At 41.6% G+C, this 18,465-nt stretch overlaps 1 protein-coding gene and 1 long non-coding RNA gene across 2 annotated transcripts in view; both read left to right on the top strand.

The window, feature by feature from the left end:
• The window catches only part of LOC126985619 (integrin alpha-5-like), a 33,232-nt gene extending 21,073 nt beyond the window's left edge, over positions 1-12,159 (top strand). Inside the window, exons 14-22 of the mRNA XM_050840775.1 lie at positions 1,177-1,331; positions 1,866-2,071; positions 3,004-3,274; positions 5,592-5,791; positions 9,068-9,233; positions 10,163-10,282; positions 11,364-11,491; positions 12,021-12,078; positions 12,154-12,159. Of these exons, the coding sequence (XP_050696732.1) occupies positions 1,177-1,331; positions 1,866-2,071; positions 3,004-3,274; positions 5,592-5,791; positions 9,068-9,233; positions 10,163-10,282; positions 11,364-11,491; positions 12,021-12,078; positions 12,154-12,159 (1,310 nt within the window). The remainder of the gene's footprint in view (positions 1-1,176; positions 1,332-1,865; positions 2,072-3,003; positions 3,275-5,591; positions 5,792-9,067; positions 9,234-10,162; positions 10,283-11,363; positions 11,492-12,020; positions 12,079-12,153) is intronic.
• A 348-nt stretch (positions 12,160-12,507) lies between these two features.
• Positions 12,508-17,392, top strand: LOC126985860 (uncharacterized). The gene is made up of 3 exons (XR_007739100.1): positions 12,508-14,755; positions 15,911-16,018; positions 16,421-17,392. It is a non-coding gene; the product is annotated as an uncharacterized LOC126985860 (long non-coding RNA).
• Positions 17,393-18,465: the final 1,073 nt, after the last annotated feature.

Here is an 18,465-nt window from a genome sequence, read left to right as displayed (position 1 = left end):
GAAGCGGAGGAGGAGAAGGAGGAGGAGGAAGATAATGTAATAGAGATGGAAAAATAAAATGAAAAAGACGAGAACAAAACAAATTAATGGCAGGAGAGAAGCAGGCCAGAAAAAAACAATGCCCTGCTATACAATATATAAAAGTAACAAAACATGAGGAACACGCACACGTATTTACGCGAAGAGACAAACATCCTCTCCTTAAAATAACCAAGTCGTTGACCTTGACAACTGTTGGTTAACTAACATGAATACAGCAGAGGGTGAGTAGGATTAGGAGAAAACACCGAAACATGGAAAATCAGGCAATAAAAACGTGTTGGCTTTAAGAAAGGTAGTATGGATAGTATCTGGGATGGGCAAAAAAAACTGACGGAGACGATACAGAACGCCCAACCTCGAGGAAGCTGATCTAGTAAGAGGAGATATGAAGTTTCCAGTTCAGATTTTGAGCTAAGGATAGACGATGTTTTGTGAAGGAGACAGCTGAGTGTTATCGAAGAATAGGGGATAAGTGTTTGGAAGATTGTGTCGGGTTGACAGGTGAAGAAATTGAGTTTCCGAGGCGTTGAAGGACATCGTTCCTCTTGCCCCATTCAGAAAAGATGGCAAGATCTGAGGTTAAGCGTTCTGCTGCCTCCAGCCATGGAGTCTTGTAATTTCCGTTGGGAGGGTCTTTTGTTGAAAGAAGTTGAGTAATGCAGAGTAGAGTCACCGGCGCACGAGTGGAGAGGACACGTTGTTTTGGAAAGATCATTAATGAACAACAGGAAGAGGGTGGGGAAAGGACGGAGCCCTGCGGGACACAACTGTTGATAGGTTTAGGCCACTTTAGGGGAAGAACAGTGACCGTTCCCAATTTTCTAGAAGCTTTGTTCCCTGTATAACTAAATTGTGGAACCAGCTTCCAAATGATGTTGTTAAAGCTGAAAACCTGCAATTATTTAATAAAAGAGTTAATAGTTTTTTACTAAGGTGACTTGCTCTTTCCTAAGGCCAATTCCCCCCTCTGGGACCCTCAGTGGGTATATAGCTCCACGAACTCTCCAATGAGGCTGACATTATTGCCCTATACTACTACTACTACTACTACTACTACTACAAGCTATAACAACCAATATTATCATCACTTTTACCACTCAGACCTAACTCCTCCCTTGACCTCTTTCCTCGCAGTGGTTGATCTTGAGTTGTCAATTGACTTGGAAAAGCATCGAGTCAGTTTCTACGACGAAGACAAGAAAGTGTGGCGCCAGAGACTCACGATCAAGAGCCACAACATAACCAGCAAGGAGAACAACGCTACCCTGCATGTGAAGGTGTACGGCAAGGTGAGAGGGACAACTAATTTTCATGATCATCATTCATGCATACATTTATACAATGTATGCATACAGATTCATAAAACTTTCTAAATGGGACGTAATCAAAGCCAGTCAAGCACGGCGGGTGCACATGGGAACAGTCATGCACACAGCAGCCATGCACACAGGCACAGCAACAGACCAGTATCGCATGTGAATTTGAGATATCATCATATATAACACTAGTGTCCATACCATCTATAAGCATATTACCATCAGTACTGATCCTGTGCTAAAATCACTAACAAAGCTTATAAACAGCAGTGGACACAATACCAAACCTTATGGGGCCCTACTTGTAACGCATCCCCAGCCACTGATTTGTATTCTTTGCTTTCTACTGGAAAGCATTGACGATATTTAATTCAATACGTTCCCCATCTACGCCGTGGGCCTGTAATTTTACTCAGGGGCTTAGGTGAGGAACTTTGCCGAACGAGCAAAAACTGACGAAGCATGACTTGCCACTCGTGAACCCAGACCGCGACATTTCTTTTTCAGCCACATCTTGAGGACTACGAACATCCAGTTGAGGCGACGGTCAGGGCAACGCCTACTGGGGTTCATTCTCCTTCTGCCTTTCTTCACCCTCCTCCTCTTCTCGACCCCTCCTCTGAGACATCCTTCACCTCGAATCCTTCCTTGACCCTACTCTATGAGGCCGACTACAACACTCAGCCTAACCTCGTCCTGCACGCTGATGGCCCGTGAGTACTTGTAATTCACCACAGTCTGATCAGGCCCTGTACGTGTGTGTGTGTGTGTGTGTGTGTGTGTGTGTCTAGCGCGTGATCAATCATTGTGATAGACCTACCTACACTTTATTTCTCAATCTTCCGCATTCTTCCCATTAACTATTTTCCTCCCCCATTCCTTCATCATCACATCCTATTTTAATTTTTATGATTCTTCACCATCGATATTTTTCTCTTCCTCCTTTCACTATTATCTTCTATCTCCCTCATTTCTTGTTCTCCCTTTCTCTTATTTTTCATCAGCATTTCCTCCTCCCATTCTTATTCCTCTGCCATCTTTCCTTCTTCCTCTTTATCATCTTTTTCCTGTCTCCCTGTCTTCTATCACTTCGTTACCTCCCTATCTTCCTTCCTTCCTCTTAATATTTGGCCTGTCTTCCTTTCCCTTTTCTTCTTTCTTTTTCAATATTCTCCAACTCCCCTTTCGCCTTTTCCTTTTCATCTCTATCAGCTTATCTTTCCTTTCCAAGTCCTTCCTCTTCTCCCCTCTTCTACTTTCATTCCTCTCTTCTTTCCTTTCCAAGTCCTTCCTCTTCTCCCCTCCCCTCCTTAATTCCTCTCTTCTTTACTATAATCATCAGATCCTTGTCTTATTCCAGTTGCTTTGTACCATGTTAATTGTCTCCTTTTCCTCTCCTTGTCCTCTCCACTCCTCCTTATCTTTGTCTTCTGTACCCTCCTCAGACACACCTCATCTTCCTCCTCGTGTCTCCCTTTCCCTAGTGTACTTCCTCCCTTTCTCCCTTTCACTCCCACTGTCTTCGTTTCCCTCCTCCAAATTCCTCTTTTTTCATCTTTATCATCATGCTTTCTCCTCAACCATTTTTTTCTTTCTTACATTTTTCTTTCATTGCCATTCCTGTCCATCCTCTTTCACCTTCCAGAACGCACCTCGTGGACGGGGAGGAACACCTTCACCTGTCCGTGGTAATTGACATCTTCAACGAGACAGCTCACAACATCCACCTCAACGTGACCTTCCCCGGTGACCTGACCTTTACTGGGCGAAATAGCTCCTCGCAGCCACCCCGATGTGATGTCAAGAAGGAGGGAGATGAGGGGAAGGAGAAGCAGATGCCTAAGGATGAAAGGAAGAGGAGTGGCACTTCTTACCTCACCTGTGTATTCGATTCTTACAGGCCCGCAGGTGACCAGGTAAGGCAGGGAATGGAGGGAAACAAAACGAAGGGAAAGAGAGGGAGAACGAAAGAGAGAAGAGAAGGGAAGAGAAAGGACGGGAAAGATAATAAAAAACGGGAGGCATGGGAAGAGAAAGGACAGGAAAGATAATAAAAAAACGGGAGGGAAAGGAAGAGAAAGGAAGATGGTGAAAGAAAGGGAAGGGACCAGAAAGGAGAGGGAATAAAATAAAGGAAAATGGATGGGAAGGGAAGAGAAAGGAAGGGAAAGGAAGGTGAAAGTGAAGGTATTTACCAGAAGGGAAGGAATACAAAATAAAATAAAACAAAAGGGAAGGGAAGAGAAGAGAATACAGGGGAAGAAAAAGGAAATGAAAAGAAGGGATAGGGTTGGGATAGGATAGAAGATGGGAAGGGATGGGTTGGATTTCGGGTAGGTTGGGCATAGAAGGGAAGGAATGGGATAGGTAAGGATAGGGAATGGGAAGGAAAGTACGAGAAGAAAAGAAAGGGATGGAAAGGAATGGTACTGGATAGGATAGAGAGGAAAGAGAAAGAAAGGAGAGGGATCGGAAGGTTAGCGAAAGGAAGGGATAGTATGGGATTGGATGTTATGTGATGAGAGGTGAAAATGGTGGGAAGGGAAGGGATGGGATTCGATGAAGGGAGGGAAAGAAAAGGGTAGAATATGTTAGGATGGAATGGAGTTGAAAAAAAAAGGAAAATAGGGAAGGAATTAGACAGGATGGACATGAAATGGGAAGGTAAGCGAAGGGAAGGGAAAAGAAAGGTTGGGATGGGAAAGGATGAGATGGAGGGATGGACTAGGAAGGGAAGGGAGAGGAGAAGAGACTGAAAGGGCTAGAGTTGGGGGTTAGGTTGGGCATAGAAGGGAAAGGAGAGGATAGGATGGGATAAGATGGGATAGAATGGGAAGGGAAATGAAGGAAGATGGGACGGGATGGAATGGGTTGACGAGAGAAAGATGGGAAGGGAAGTGAAGGAAGATGGGACGGGATGGAATGGGTTGACGAGAGAAAGATGGGAAGGGAAGTGAAGGAAGATGGAATGGGATGGAATGGGTTGACAAGAGAAAGATGGGAAGGGAAGTGAAGGAAGATGGGACGGGATGGAATGGGTTGACGAGAGAAAGAAAAGGAAGGGAAGGGTTCTGATAGGATATAATGGGATGGGGAAGTCGTATCCTTTGTTTCAGAGATAGCACATATTAACACAGCAGCAGCGACGGACCAAATTTGTGGCTTTACCGTGTACCAACAACGGGCCAAATTTTTGCCATTATATAACCCCCCAAAATAGATGATGGATACTCTGACCACAAATGCGTTCATAGGTATATATTATGAAATGGTTTGTGCGAGTGATGATTTTTTCTCATAAATTCGCTTAGAGGGGTCTTTAAGAAACATGATCCCTGCAGGTACTGGGTTAACTGCGTGCCTTTGCAACAGCCGATATTTCCTCAACAGCAAGTTACTACCAACCTCCAGTTAATGACCCATGAAGCAGACTATGTTGGCAGCTTATATATATGTCAGATTCTCTTGCTAGTCAGGTATCACACCGGTCAGCTTGTGTGCAAAGATAAACCCTAGCAACATCAGACAACATCAACGTCAGACATGTCATGAGGCGATAAACAAATTATTCCAGAGCAAATACTGCAAACCTCGAGAATGACCTCAAGAACAGACTCTGATGGCGCCGGAAATGACACTTTTGCTTCTCACATCAGCTATTTCAAAAGGTCAGAGAGGGGGTCAGTCGGGTTCTAATGAGTGTTTCTTCAGGTTCACGGTACAGAGGAAGGGTCAAACTACCACCAGGGTCATAAAACTACTCCTGGAAATGTGTCAGTCTCTCGCTAATCATCTGTCACACCAGCTGCTATTTACATAAGTTTTGGGCGCATCAGGCACATCGTGAGAAATCAGTATCCTTAGAGAAATTTGTCGTGGAAAATTTATGTGTTGAATATATACGGTAATAGAATGTTTTATTATTTTGTTTATCACAAGGCAGACGGGGGAGTTCATGTAATCATCACATTTGAGAAGAAACTATACACACCGTCATCACGAGCTTGCAAAGTGAAAACATATATGACTCCGTCCCTAATTAATCTTCTCTTCCTTCCCTTCCTAGTCCATCCCTCCATTTCATCCTTTCCCATCCCAACCTTTCTTTTCCCTTCCCTTCGCTTACCTTCCCATTTCATGTCCATCTTGTCTCATTCCTTCTTTTCCTTTTTTTTTCAACTCCATTCCATCCTAACATATTCTACCCTTTTCTTTTCCTCCCTTCTTTCACAGATTATGCTCGGCCTCACGTTCACAGTCAGCCAGTCATCAGCCAGTCAGCCACCCGGGCAGAATCAGTCACTTGCACCAACAAACACTTCCCTGGCCTTCTCCATGTCCGTGGGCAGTGACAGTGGTGATACGGACAACAGTGATAATTCTGCCATGGTATTTGTGAACAGGCTGTCACGGGTAAGCCTGTTCCCTGGAGGGTGAGTACGACTGTTACTTTTTCCATTTATATTTCTAAAGGGGGTAACAATAATAATCATTCCACGGTATATTGGAAAAAAAGTATATCCTCACCCCTTCTTACCGAGTTGAAACATAATGCCAGAAGTACCGCCTCCTCAGTGGGTCCAGAGGCTGTACAGGAGCAATATGCCAATGCAGAAATACAGTTGTAATCGGAGGAGCCCATTGGAGAGAAGAGTTTGAAAGAATGAGCCGAAGGAGTTGAGGTTAGGGAAGGAGGGATAGATCGTCCGTCAGAGGGTAGTTTAGTAAGCTTAGGGAAGGAGGGATAGATTGTCCGTTAAAGGGTAGTTTAGTAAGCTTAGGGAAGGAGGGATAGATTGTCTGTTAAAGGGTATAGTTTAGTAAGCTTAGGGAAGGAGGGATAGATTGTCCGTTAGAAGGTATAGTTTAGTAAGCTTAGGGAAGGAGGGATAGATCGTCCGTCAGAGGGTAGTTTAGTAAGCTTAGGGAAGGAGGGATAGATTGTCCGTTAGAGGGTAGTTTAGTAAGCTTAGGGAAGGAGGGATAGACTGTCCGTTAGAGGGTATAGTTTAGTAAGCTTAGGGAAGGAGGGATAGATCGTCCGTCAGAGGGTAGTTTAGTAAGCTTAGGGAAGGAGGGATAGACTGTCCGTTAGAGGGTATAGTTTAGTAAGCTTAGGGAAGGAGGGATAGAGTGTCCATTAGAAGGTAGTTTAGTAAGCTTAGGGAAGGAGGGATAGATCGTCCGTTAGAAGGTATAGTTTAGTAAGCTTAGGGAAGGAGGGATAGATTGTATGTTAGAAGGTATAGTTTAGTAAGCTTAGGGAAGGAGGGATAGATCGTCCGTTAGAGGGTAGTTTAGTAAGCTTAGGGAAGGAGGGATAGATTGTCTGTTAGAAGGTATAGTTTAGTAAGCTTAGGGAAGGAGGGATAGATTGTCCGTTAGAAGGTATAGTTTAGTAAGCTTAGGGAAGGAGGGATAGATTGTCCGTTAGAAGGTATAGTTTAGTAAGCTTAGGGAAGGAGTGATAGATTGTCCGTTAAAGGGTATAGTTTAGTAAGCTTAGGGAAGGAGGGATAGATTGTCCGTTAGAAGGTATAGTTTAGTAAGCTTAGGGAAGGAGGGATAGATTGTCTGTTAGAAGGTATAGTTTAGTAAGCTTAGGGAAGGAGGGATAGATTGTCTGTTAGAAGGTATAGTTTAGTAAGCTTAGGGAAGGAGGGATAGATTGTCCGTTAGAAGGTATAGTTTAGTAAGCTTAGGGAAGGAGGGATAGATTGTCTGTTAGAAGGTATAGTTTAGTAAGCTTAGGGAAGGAGTGATAGATTGTCCGTTAAAGGGTATAGTTTAGTAAGCTTAGGGAAGGAGGGATAGATTGTCCGTTAGAAGGTATAGTTTAGTAAGCTTAGGGAAGGAGGGATAGATCGTCCGTCAGAGGGTAGTTTAGTAAGCTTAGGGAAGGAGGGATAGATTGTCTGTTAAAGGGTATAGTTTAGTAAGCTTAGGGAAGGAGGGATAGATTGTCCGTTAGAAGGTATAGTTTAGTAAGCTTAGGGAAGGAGGGATAGATTGTCGGTTAGAAGGTATAGTTTAGTAAGCTTAGGGAAGGAGGGATAGATTGTCTGTTAGAAGGTATAGTTTAGTAAGCTTAGGGAAGGAGGGATAGATTGTCCGTTTGAGGGTAGTTTAGTAAGCTTAGGGAAGGAGGGATAGATTGTCCGTTTGAGGGTAGTTTAGTAAGCTTAGGGAAGGAGGGATAGATTGTCGGTTAGAAGGTATAGTTTAGTAAGCTTAGGGAAGGAGGGATAGATTGTCCGTTAGAAGGTATAGTTTAGTAAGCTTAGGGAAGGAGGGATAGATTGTCCGTCAGAGGGTAGTTTAGTAAGCTTAGGGAAGGAGGGATAGATTGTCCGTTGGAAGGTATAGTTTAGTAAGCTTAGGGAAGGAGGGATAGATTGTCCGTTAGAAGGTATAGTTTAGTAAGCTTAGGGAAGGAGGGATAGATTGTCCGTTGGAAGGTATAGTTTAGTAAGCTTAGGGAAGGAGGGATAGATTGTCCGTTTGAGGAAGGAGGGAGAGAGTGTCCGTTAGAGTGTATAGTTTAGTTAGCTTAGGGAAGGAGGGATAGATCGTCCGTCAGAGGGTTGTTTATTAAGCTTAGGGAAGGAGGGATAGAGTGTCCGTTAGAGGGTATAGTTTAGTAAGCTTAGGGAAGGAGGGATAGATTGTCTGTTAGAGGGTGGTTTAGTAAGCTTAGGGAAGGAGGGATAGATTGTCCATTGGAAGGTATAGTTTAGTAAGCTTAGGGAAGGAGGGATAGATTGTCCGTTGGAAGGTATAGTTTAGTAAGCTTAGGGAAGGAGGGATAGATTGTCCGTTTGAGGGTAGTTTAGTAAGCTTAGGGAAGGAGGGATAGATTGTCTGTTAGAAGGCATAGTTTAGTAAGCTTAGGGAAGGAGGGATAGATTGTCTGTTAGAGGGTATACTTTAGTAAGCAAAACCTACTAAAGTTGTAATTTTTTTTTCGTTTTGTCATATCTCCCTCTTCTTTCCCCACTCACTTATCTCCCTACCTATCTATCTTCTCACGCTCTTCCTCCATCTTCACAAATCATTTAATACATAATATTATCTTATCCTCCTACTCCCCTTGTTCATTCACCTATACGTAACTTTTTTTTTCTTTTTTTTTACAGCTAAGGAGACAGTTCAAGGGCGTAAAGAAAAATATTAAAAAAAAAGCCCGCTACTTACTGCTCCTGAATAGAGGTCAAAGGAATGTCCAAAAAGAGAGGTCAATAACGGCTTCCTTTGACCTCCTCTGATCCCCCTTTTCATCTCCTCCTCCTCCTCCTCCTCAACTATCTTCATGACCATTTCCACCGTTACATCCCCCTCCTCTTCCTCGTCATCAATCCTGTCACTCCTTATCAAGCTTTCCACTTCCTCCTCCACCTCAATCTCACCATCGTCATCACCATTCCTTCTCCTCTTCATCTTTATCATCACCATTACCACGACCAAAACCACAACCTCCTCCACCTCGATCCACTCTCCCTCCTCCTCCACCTTGACATTATCACATCTTCTTATCGCCTCTTCTCCTCCACCTCGGCTAACCATCACCTCCTCAACCATCACCATCATTTCGTTCACTACCACAATAGAAAGTACCACCACCACCAACAGCACCTCCAATACCTTTTTCTTCACCACCTCCTTCTCCTGCCCCACCACCACCATAACAAACACCTCCTCCTCCGCCACAGAACCTCAGACCCAGAGAAGGTGGAACTGCGCCTAGGTGAACACTTGAACGCTAAGCAGATAGAGGATGAGGAGAAGAGGAATATATCGGTGGTGCGGATCGGTCCCCTCATCACCCACCACTTTGCCCTCATCAACAACGGCCCCACCCCTCTTTATGGCTTCCAGGTGAGCGCGAGCAGGTGTGGGTGTGGGCGTGATGGTAGAAGGAGCATGTGAGAGGAGAGAGAGGTGAGTTGGCGAGGAGAGTGGGTGACGTGAGATGTGTTTTGTTTCGTCTACCTCTGAACCTTCTACACAATTTAAAGAGAATGACACAATCGACATTCGTGTGATAGGTAGGTAACTGTCCGTGCATAAAAGTTGGAGATGACACTGGGAATTGGCAAGGAAAGTCGTGGCTTAGAAAAAGTTATGGCTGGGAAGAAATTGGGGATTGGAGAAAGATGATGAGAAAGGTGGACTCAAAAAAAAAAAAATAAATAAATAAATAAATAAATAAATAAATAAAACGGGAGCTAAAAATGAGGACTGCATGCTAGGTCCACCGCCTCACCACGCCCACACACTGACCACTCGGCCACCGCCTCCCCTTTATCCATAATTATATTCTAGGATGGCTTAATGGGCAGGAAATTGAATCCTTGAAGTTTCAGCAAGTAGTAATAGAGTAGTGGGGATTGTTATCCAGCCCTTACAACGATAATATGATGAAATTCTATTAAGCATATTTTCTTGTCAATTATTTTTTTATTTCCCGATTCTCAACCACCCACTCTATTTCAGGGGCTTATCCAGCGATTGGCCATAACATTCCACAACAACGATGAGCGTTGAAAAAAGTGCAAAACAATCCAGTTTCAAATGTGTCTTGAAGTTCCGTTTTCTTTGTATCTAACTCCTTAACTTACTCATTCACTCACTTTCAAATCACTAACTTAAGTGAATAAACATGAATAGAGAAAAAAAGAAGAAAAAGCTGGCACAAAGTTCACTTGTTCAAAAATGCCCTTCCATCCACCTGCCCAATTTGCCCTCCTTCGCATGTCTGATGCAGTGAGCCTCCCGCAACCTGCACACCTGACTTTATATTACAGGTGGAGGTGAAGCTGCCCCTGAAATACGGCGAGGCCCAGTTACTGTACCTGGCCGAACCACCTGACACCTTCGGCCCCATCACATGCGACTCCCGCCACCTGCACCTTAATCCCTATGGTGTAAGTATAACCTTTGTTTGCATGTGACCAAAACTTAATCAAATCAAAATACTTGTCATCTCACCTTGATTCCCTTCCTGCCCTAAACCTCATCAAATTACCTGTCTGGTCACATCGATTGCCTACCTGTCCAAAGTCTAATAAATTCAAATACTCCTTTGATTGAATGATTTGTCCAATACTTAATCAAATATAAGTATCTGTCTCCTCACCCTGACTGCCTACCTGCTCATGAAAGAATTGCATCAAATCAAGTCTTCATACACCACTGGCCATGAAAAAATGTTGATATGCATTATGAGCACTTTTCATATAGCAAAAATGTCATATTTCACCACTCATTCAATGAGTAAACTTCTGTACCTATGAAAAAACTTTTACTTATATGAATGATAATTTGACTAAATGCCTCCTATTTTCAGTTACATAAAATAAATATTCTTATAAATTACTTGAAATATGTTTTTCTGCAACTTAACTTTTGATATAACATTTAGGTCCACGACATATTTATCTGACAAGTTATATATAATGAAGTATTTACCTGTAGATCCACAATAATTATGAACATGTCCAGAAGCTACAATTATTTACGAAAATAAATGCCAGCAGAATATATAATCCAATTAAGAATCGTCAAATTATTGATATCCATTTTTGCTCATAGGTATAGTATGTTCATATAGCATTATCAACTATATATATTTATGTACCTAATATACCCACCTGCCTCCACACATTAACCTCTCATCTTCTAATCCTAATTGATAAACCTGTTCGTTATCATTAACAATATCCTAATTGACCGTATTCTAACATTTGTTAGACACGTCATTGAACGGCTATCAATCAGTGAAAACAGAAGAGGCCTTTTGTTAAGCTGCCGTTTGTTTTTGAATAGGTATTGAATGACATACAAGAGTAAGGAAGAGCTTGGAAAACAAATGATGATATCATGTTTTAGGACATAAAATACACATAAAAAATAATAGTTAACACAAGATTAATATCACGCATTCCTAGCCCATATTGCAAAAACGTTACTATAGACACCAAATAAATACATGTTCTCCCGTCTCAGTTCACCGTGCCAAACAGAGACACTACGGAAAATAACGCCACTGAACGGACACCTCAGGCCACCACTACAAAGGAGGAGCAGCAGGAGGAGGACGAAGTTGAGATCGAGAGGGGAAATCAGGAACTAACGTAAGTAAAAACAAGACGGCAGGGTGAGGGTAAAGAAATGTTGGCCCCCCCCAAGTAGATTTTTCCTTCTACTTCAATTTTCTTCTTCTTCAAATTTTCTTCTTCTTTTTCTTCTTCAGGTCATTCATATCCACCTTCTTGACTTGCTTATGTTTAGTGTTTTCCACAATGTCTTTGTGGTTATTGGATGTTATTTCACCATGGTCTAAAGGACCTCGTCTGTACAAAACGATCTGTATACTTTGTGATTCTATACCAGTCTGTTAATTCACCATCGACGCTAACAAACACACTTCGAAAACATTGATATATATGCTGATCTCTATCATTACTATTAGCAACGTAGCGCTACTGAATTACTGTTATACCATTAGTGATCAACACCGTCACCATTGTTTTCAATACAACGTCAAAGAAGACAAGCATCACCTTCCCTATCGCTGTTAATCTACGATCACAGAACCAGAAACAACAACAGAGTAACGATCCCCCTCAAAATAAAACTCTCACGATTGGTCCCCTCCCACAGGTGTGAAGGGCAGACTCTGCGGGCAGGTGAGTCAGCCGTGATCAAGGTAAACATGTGTGTGTGTGTGTATAATAAACAACAGAGTAACGATCCCCCTCAAAATAAAACTCTCACGATTGGTCCCCTCCCACAGGTGTGAAGGTGTGTGTGTGTGTGTGTGTGTGTGTGTGTGTGTGTGTGTGTATTTACCTAGTTGTGAAATACAGGAAAAGAGCCGTACTAGGCTCGTGCTGTCCCGTCTCCATAACGCTTATTATCCAGTTTGGCTTTAAATTCATGATGTGCGTGTGTGTGTGTGTGTGTGTGTGTGTGTGTGTGCGCGCGCTATACTTTTTAACTGTATTCATATAAATTTTCTGCAGATCATAATTCTTTTAGCATCTATTGTCTGTGTGCAATTGTTGTGGCAGAATGATGATGAATGATGTACACCCTTTATATTTTCTTTTATTTATAAATTTTATTAATTTTATAAACATAGTAAACATCATTCTCTCTCTCTCTCTCTCTCTCTCTCTCTGGACATTAGAGCTCATACAAAAGTGACTGAAAATAAAATAATGGTCTCTAGTTTCAAGTGCAAATTTCATTGAAATTCAATGAAAGCTGATAAATATTCAATTACCAGATGAATCTAACATTAGGGAAGCCTGACTAATTTTTATAAATCTTTTACTTCCTCAGCAGAATACTACATTTGTCCACTTTCGTGAGAAGCGGCATAACACTAATAGAAGTCTAATGTGATTTAACAGTGAAATCAAACATTCTGTTAAGGAAAAAAAATTTACAGGAGTGTGTTGGTCTTACTTTAGTAAGAGCAACACACTCAAAATGATTATATTTATCCTGAAGCCCGACGATGAGTGAAAAGACTAATATGTCAAGCAAAGTGTAGGCATCAAGAAAACATTGGTACCATCTGTAATGCTAATCCAAAGTCTCTTAAATAACATAAACAACAGGAAGGATATCAGAAGTGGCATTGAACCATTACCTGACAGCAACGAGATGAGTTTGTAACTGAAAGCTGGCGCGCTGCGAATTTGTTGAATAATTATTTTTCCTCAGTATTCAACACTAACAGTCTTACCGGCACTGCCACCAGTATCAGCAAAGACAATAGTGTTAACTATAATCCCATTCATACCATGTCTAACTTTGTAATAACTTCCGATGAAGTCCTTAAAAGTCCAGGCCAGACAATGTATATCCTATACTACTCAAAGAAACAAAAAGCAAAAATATTCTCCTCTCTCACAACCGTATTCAACATGTCCTTGCTACAAGGTATCATCCCTTCAGATTAGAAAATGGCTAACGTAGCACCAATTTCTAAGAGAGGAGACAAAAAGTACGGGTAATTACAGGCCCATCAATCTAACTTCTGTAGTAAGTTACTGGAAAGCAGAATTAGGCAAAATTGTGATAAACCTTGAAAGCCACTCACTAATTAAGGATTCACAACATGACATCAGTAACAAGAGATCCTGCTTATCGAACTCCTTGACCTTTTATAATGAGTGCCAGGTTCTTCAAGTGTTGACAAAAAAAACTAAGAGGTTCAATTACGAAATGTTTGATGTGAAACTGTAACACTTTCTCTGTACATTAGTTTAGTCAGACCCGACTTGGAATATGCGGTAGAGTTTAGGTTTCCTCACCAAGCGAAGGTGTTCAAATGAGGGCAAGAAAGATGATCTCTTCCTTGCGCAACAAGTCTAACGATTAAATGTCCTGATCTCTAAACATGTTCCTTGTCGAGAAACGTCGCCTCTGAAGAAAACTGATCGAATGCTTCAGAATACTCAATGGTATTACGAATATGGACAAATCCAAATTGTTTATGATCGCTGACACGTTCCGAACAAGAAAAAAATGGGAAAAACTAGTTTAAACAAATAAATTCAGACCACCAAATTTTTCTTCATCAACATTGTAGACCGAGACTGGAACATGTTCCCTCTTTCAGTGGTTCAGTGTAGTACAATTGATTAATTTAAAAACAAGCTCGACCACCATTTCTTTCACCATAATATTCACTAAAGTAGAAATGCAAAGTCTTGGTGGCATTTGATTTGATACAATGTCACTTATAGGTTTCATGACAGACCACCTAGTCTGGATCATGGGGTCTGCATAGTATGAATATCTATGTACATCTGTGTAAATCTCTTTCTCTGTCTCTCTCAATACAACAGCAGCAGAATGACACAACCCTCAGCTTCAACTCCACATTCATGGTGCACACAAAGCAGCGATGTGTGAATGTCAACAACAAAGCCGAGGGAGCACACGGCGACGACTGCTCCGATCCAGTATACCTAGAAACAACAACACAAAACCCCTTAAATAACACACAAACGACCAGTTACCTTCAGAATGATACAGAAACGACCTTCTATCCTCAGAACAACACATTGCTGCCTCACGATGCTCAGAACGACACAGTGACTTATAACCCTCAGGACACCGAACTGACCTCTGACGCTCAAACATACACGTTGATGACCTATGCTCCAGAAAACGACAAATTAATGACCCATGACTCACAAGACTACACACTGGTGACCTATGAGACTCAGAATGACACACAAATGACCTATAACGTGGTAGAAACGACCACTGTGGAAACACGAGCAGAGGATGGTGTTGGTGATGATGGAGATGGTGATGATGATGATGCGGTCTTGATTGAAGAGAAAATTGAAACGCACGTGACAGTGCTCGCAAAGGTAAGGAAGAAAAGATGTGCAAAAATAAGGTAGCATAAGATAAAGTAAGGTGGGGTTAGGTGACAAAATACAAGGTTAGGTTAGGTTGAATTATATTATGCTAGGTAAGGTTAGATGAGGTAGGCTAGGCTTGGCTTGAGTCAGGTCAGGTCAGATTGGTGTAGGCTAGGTGTTATTTTGCGGAGTTGTATTTAGAAGGGTAGATACTACTAAGGTTGGGTCAGGTTAGGCAGGGGTGAGTTTTTAGATAAGATTAGGTTTGGTTTGGTTCGGTCAAGATGTCAGGTTAAGTAAGAACATAAGAACGTAAGAAGTCTGCAAGAGGCCGGTTGGTCTATACAAGGCACAGTTCCTGTAAGCCGAGCCCCATCTAACATTACTATCCATGAATTTATCCAACCTCTTCTTGAATGTACCCATGGTATTGGCACCCATAACATGACTGCCAAGTATGTTCCACTTGTCAATCACTCTATTGTGAAACCAATTCTTGGCTGTGTCTTTGTTGAATCTGAATTTATTGAACTTAAAACTGTTGCCACGTGTTCTACCTTTTTTTTTTTTACGGGAAAGGAAGCAGCTCAAGGGCACACACACAAAAAAAAAGAAGTAAAAAAAAAGCCTGCTAAACACTGCTCCCAAAAAAGTTAAAAGTAAAGAGTGGCCAAAAGATAGGTCAGTTTCGGGTGGAGAGGAGTCTTGATACTCTCCTCTTGTAAGAGGTCATGTCATAGGCAGGAGGAAATACAGACAAAGGAAGGTTGTTCCAGAGTTTACCATGCAGTGAAGGGGATGAAAGAATGAAGATGCTGGTTAACTCTTGCATAAGGGATTCTGAACTACGCTACATAGCAGGGTAAGATGCGTGACAGTGGGTTAAATTAAAGAAGTTCAGATTCAACAAACACATTGGCAATAATTGGCTCACCAAAAGGGTGGCGAATGATCGAACAGGACTGACAGTTTTGTTATGAGTATCATCTCGACAGCTATTATTAAAAAAAAGTTAAATAATTTCATGGATACTGAGGTTAGGTGGCTTTAGGTTTACAGGGGCTGCAAAATCATTATGTTCTTGTGTTTATGTTCTTTACTCCTCTTTTACTGACTCAACATTACCATAACGTCCTTCTCCTCTTCCCTCTCCTCTTTCAGGCTTCAAGAAAGATATTAACATTCAAGGATCTGAGTGTCTGGATGATAATGGTGTGCATCCTGTTCTCATCCCTACTGATGGTGGCGATAAGTGGCATACTATTCAAGGTGAGAGAGAGAGAGAGAGAGAGAGAGAGAGAGAGAGAGAGAGAGAGAGAGAATGTGTAAGTGTGTGTTTAAGTAATTATGCAAGTTGGATGAAGAAATATATTGTGAGAAAGAAAGAGACACAAATTTATATTGACAGATAGTTACATTGATTGGTCTGCAGAAGCCATGAAATAGAGATACAAAGAAAGAAATGGGCAAACAAGCAGGCAACAACACACAAAGCATTGAAGTATTTTAATGAACATAAAACAAGAAAAAAAACTGTGAATAAATGAATGACAGAGGGTGAAAATATAAAAATGTAAAATAAAAGCAAATTAAAGTAGAATAAAGTAAAATATAAATATGTGCAGTACTGAACATGCATAACCATATTCTCTCTCTCTCTCTCTCTCTCAGGTTGGCTTTTTTACGAGGCCGAAACGTCTGACCGTGGAACAAAAAGAAGAAATGCGGCAGAGTGTGAGGAGAAGGAAAGAACAAAAGAAGAATAAGGAGAAGCAGAAAGAAAACAAGCCAGAGAGGAAGTTTTCCAATGTGATGGTGATGTGAGGGCGGGTAGGTCACTGAGTTAGACAAAAAAAAAATTACTACGTAGTTATGTCAATATTTAAAATTGATTCGGGCGTCTTAGTGGACCAATGCTATCACAGATCTGTGGGAAGAAAATAATAAAACTGAAAGATTGAGAAATGTCCAACACACAGATATAATAGTCAAAATTTGCATTCTCTGAAGAAGCGTGCACGGGCTACATTGAAAATTGCTTCTAAATATGTGGACGGAGGACACAACCGATGTGAATAATGCCCTTGTAGCACTAGATCAATAAAGGGTTCCTAGCAATTTTTGTAATTCCTTAAGCATTGATTCAATACATACATAGGCAATAATCAGTTTAGAAACAGAGTGGTGAATGAGTGTAACTGACTTGACTTATGTGGAGACTGGGGATATTATATACACCTTCAAATTATTTTGTATTAGTTTGGGTTTTGTTAGGTTTACAGAAGCTGCCCAGCGTAGCCCGACTGGCCTCTTGAAGACTATATGTTTTTAGGTTCTTATTTTGTTGCGGTGATGGCTTTGATGGTAACAGTGGTGGTGATGCTGTAAGCGGTAGGGAGGGAGGGAATGGTGGTGATGTTGATAATGTCAAACATAACAGTAAGTGATATGTATGAAGTAAAATAGGAATAGCAGTGGATACTGAGTTGTTAGGATTTATTGTTAATGTTTAGGACCATTCATTTAAGTGTGTGTGTGTGTGTGTATGTGTGTATATCACTACAATGCTAACTGTAAAGATAATGAGTAGATATAATGTGTCTGTGTCAATAAGTTTACTGCATTAATAAAATGTGGAAAATATTAGATGTTTTATTTATATCAGAGGTGTCGCTGAGAATGATAAGGGCCATTTCAATGCAAATAACCTTTGACCTGCTTACCAGGTCCTGAAGATGTTCGGCTCAGATCCTCCGTCAGATGTCAGAGCTATTCGAAGTTTCGAACAAGAGATGTCTGAATTTTGCAAGCAATGGGCGGGCAGAGGGCTCGTTGACCTGAGTACTTTCAGCAAAGGCACAGAGCGGACCTTCCGAGCGGGCAGCTCCCAACCGCTGAACTAAAAATATTGGATGCTGATCCACCCATTGATATAAAGTCATACCTTCTCTTGCCAAGTTCAGGGAAGCTGTGGTTAAACCGAGTAGAGGAAAGACAGATGGTGGTTTTAACATTGGTGTGGAGCTGTTTGAAGTTGGACCATTCCTCCTGACTGGAAGAGAGGGTTGGTCGTCCCTATATATCAGGAGAGGAAAAGAGGAGTGTCAGGTGCGTAGCATTTACAGTGTGCCTGGCAAGGTATGTGCACTTGTAACGGTCATGAGGATTATTTGCCATCTGCTGAATTTGTAGGGACCTGAGCAATCCACATTCACGATTTATAATTTGACAACTTTTTATAGGAAAGGAGGCAGCTAAAAGGCAAGCAAAAACATAAACAAAAAAGCCCGCTAAACGCTGCTCCAGCAAAAGAATAAAAGAACGGGAGTCCAAAAGAGAGGTCATTTTTGGGTGGAGAGGTGTCTTGATACTCTCCTCTTGAAAGAGTTCAAGTCGTAGGCAAGAGGAAATTCAGACGAAAGAAGGCTGTTGCAGAGTTAACTAATGGAAGGAATAAAAGAATGAACATGCTGGGTAACTCTTGCATAGGGATGAATAGTGATGAGCAGGAGTAGAAATTCGTGTGCAACAGCACCTTCACCATTCCCATAGGACTTGGACCGTTTTCGGGTGATCAGAGGCTCAAGGCATGCCGATGCTTTGCTGACAGGGCAAGGCCATGCAAGCCCTGGTGCAAATTTCCCAACAAGACAGTGCTGCCAGGTCGAGTTGCCAATATTACCCTGTATTATACACAATAGTTACTATTCTATGAA

Source organism: Eriocheir sinensis, chromosome 60, assembly GCF_024679095.1.
Source record: "Eriocheir sinensis breed Jianghai 21 chromosome 60, ASM2467909v1, whole genome shotgun sequence".
Taxonomy (NCBI): domain Eukaryota; kingdom Metazoa; phylum Arthropoda; class Malacostraca; order Decapoda; family Varunidae; genus Eriocheir; species Eriocheir sinensis.
Note: the sequence above shows the minus strand (reverse complement) of the source record. Positions and strands in the feature narration are given on the sequence as shown.